The 2670-nt window shown below is 44.3% G+C and overlaps 1 protein-coding gene across 1 annotated transcript in view; it reads left to right on the forward strand.

Annotated features, from left to right (window-relative positions):
- Positions 1-2174, forward strand: part of LOC104986505 (endogenous retrovirus group K member 113 Gag polyprotein-like) — a 29953-nt gene extending 27779 nt beyond the window's left edge. Inside the window, 2 exon segments of the mRNA XM_010837103.1 lie at positions 171-234; positions 929-2174. Of these exon segments, the coding sequence (XP_010835405.1) occupies positions 171-234; positions 929-2174 (1310 nt within the window).
- Positions 2175-2670: the final 496 nt, after the last annotated feature.

Raw genomic sequence — 2670 nt, forward strand, 5'->3', positions numbered from 1 at the left:
GTATAAATATGAGATGCTGAATAAAGTTGGTGTCAGACTGCGTCCCTTCGTGGAGACGTGTCTGAACCTCTCGACCCCATCTTTGTTGTAGTCTCTTGCTTTAGTTTCTTTCTTAGCCCCGCCGTGCACGTTCTCGAGACCTGATCGACTTTGCTGGCTGGCACCGGCAGGTGGCGCCCGAACAGGGACTCGGGAATCGGAGCACGACGACGGCCGCTGCCCGCCAAGATTGAGGTAAGTAAAGAGGAATTCCTAATTAATTAAAGTAAAGGGCAGGGAGGGTGATTGTCGAGAGTAATAAATCATGGGACAAGGCAATAGCCGCCAGTTATTTGTACATATGTTGAAAACTATGTTAAAAGGTAGGGGAATTCATGTAAATAAGTTACAGCTAGAAAAGTTTTTACTTTTTATAGAAGAGGTTTGTCCCTGGTTTCCAGAAGAAGGAACAGTTAGTCTGGAAACTTGGAAAAAAGTAGGAAAACAATTGCAGACGTATTATTCCTTACATGGTCCCAATCGTGTTCCTATGGATGCTTTTTCTTTGTGGACTCTCATAAGAGACTGTCTGGATCCTGAACATGAGGGACATAAAATTCAAACGGCTCTCAGAGATTCCACAGGACCCGAAGTTGCAGAGCCTTCTGCCCCTCCTCCTGAGCCGCTTTATGCTGTGCCTAAGGGAACAGCTTGTAAGGCTGGAGGGAGTGATGATGTGTTAAGCTCTGATGAACAGAAAGAGTTAAATGAACAAGCAGCTCAGTACCATAGAGAGGGATATGCCTTGGGAGATGATGGTTAACATGCAATCCCCCTCGGGAAAAGGGGAATTAAAGCATTCAGGGCTTTCTGAAGAACAGCTGGAAAATTTAATTCAGAAGATTGTTATAACAGTAAAAAAGGATACACAGGGAGATTCCCACTCCAGCCAGCCTGCGCCTCCAACATATCCTCCCTCGGTTCTTGCTGGACTCGATCCACCTCCGCCTTTCGTAGAACCGAGAGAGCTTATATCTATCCCTGCTTCTTTGCCCGGTGAAAACATAAAAATTAAAAATGAGATATTATTATCTCCTCTTCAACAAGCGATTAAGCGAGCTAATGAAAAAGGAAAACATATTCCCGAGTTTTCAGAAATCTATCCAGTATTTGAAAATGCTCAACAGCAGAGGTATTATGAACCGCTGCCCTTTAAGCAACTGAAAGAGTTAAAAATGGCTTGTGCACAATATGGCCCGACTGCGCCGTTTACTCAGGCTATTATAGAGGCTTTAGGAAATCAAAATCTGCCACCTAATGATTGGAAACAGGTTGCTCAGGCTTGTTTATCTGGAGGAGATTATTTACTATGAAAATCTGAGTTTGCTGAACAGTGTGGGATCACAGCTGATATCAATCGGCAACAGGGACTGAACACCACTTATGAAATGATGGTGGGAGAAGGAAAATATCGAGACACTAATAGTCAACTTAATTATTTGCCTGGAGCCTACCCTCAGATTAGTGCTTCGGCTCTACGAGCATGGAAAAAACTTCCAAATTCTGATTAAAAGACCAAAGATTTATCTAAAATTAGCCAGGGGCCAGATGAACCATATCAGTATTTTGTTGCCCGCCTACTTGAGACAATTGGTAAAATGATAAGAGATGAGCAGGCGGGGATGGTGTTGACTAAACAGCTTGCTTATGAAAATGCCAATTCGGCTTGTCAAGCTGCTCTGAGACCTTACAGGAAAAGGGGAGGCTTATCTGACTATATACGGATTTGTGCTGATATTGGCCCTTCGTACATTCAAGGCATAACTTTGGCAGCGGCAGTACAAAGAAAGACAGTCAAAGAAGTACTGTATCAACAACAAAAGCGGGATAAAACTAGTGGTCGGCTTCGAGTCCCTGGCTCTGGCTGCTTTTCTTGTGGCCACATGGGTCATCAGGCCACCCACTGCCCACAGAAACAGGCCCGGAGACCTGCTCAAACCCCTAACCTTTGTCCTAGGTGTAAGAAAGGCAAACACTGGGCAAAAGATCGCCGTTCTAAAACTGACTTACAGGGAAAGCCACTTCCTCCAGTCTCGGGAAACTGGGTGAGGGGCCAGCCCCAGGCCCCGAAACAATGTTATGGGGCGATACAAAATCTGACCAAATTGGAGATGCTTCAAGGCCAAAACGCATAACTGTTACCGAGTTGTTCAGAACAACTGCAGAGAGTACAAGATTGGACCTCAGTTCCCCCACCTACACAGTATTAACTCCTGAAATGGGCATGCAGGCTTTACCAACTGGAATTTTTGGCCCTCTTCCGAAGAACACTATGGGCCTCCTATTGGAGAGAAGCAGTACTACGATGAAAGGTTTATTAGTAGCCCCTGGAGTCATAGACTCTGATTATATGGGTGAAATAAAAATTATGGCCCATTCACCACAGGGCATAACAGTAATACAATCTGGTCAACGTGTTGCTCAATTAATTCTACTTCCTACAATTCCAGTTGGAAAAGCCATTAAGCAAGAATGAGGATCCCGAGGTTTCAGGTCTTCAGACGCTTATTGGATTCAGGCCATTAATAAACAGCGCCCTGAGCTTCTACTGTATATTCAAGAAAAGCCTTTTAAAGGTATTTTGGATACTGGTACAGATGTTTCCATCATATCTCAAAAACATTGGCCTGA

This window comes from Bison bison, unplaced genomic scaffold (genome assembly GCF_000754665.1).
Source record: "Bison bison bison isolate TAMUID 2011002044 unplaced genomic scaffold, Bison_UMD1.0 scf7180017864068, whole genome shotgun sequence".
Taxonomy (NCBI): domain Eukaryota; kingdom Metazoa; phylum Chordata; class Mammalia; order Artiodactyla; family Bovidae; genus Bison; species Bison bison.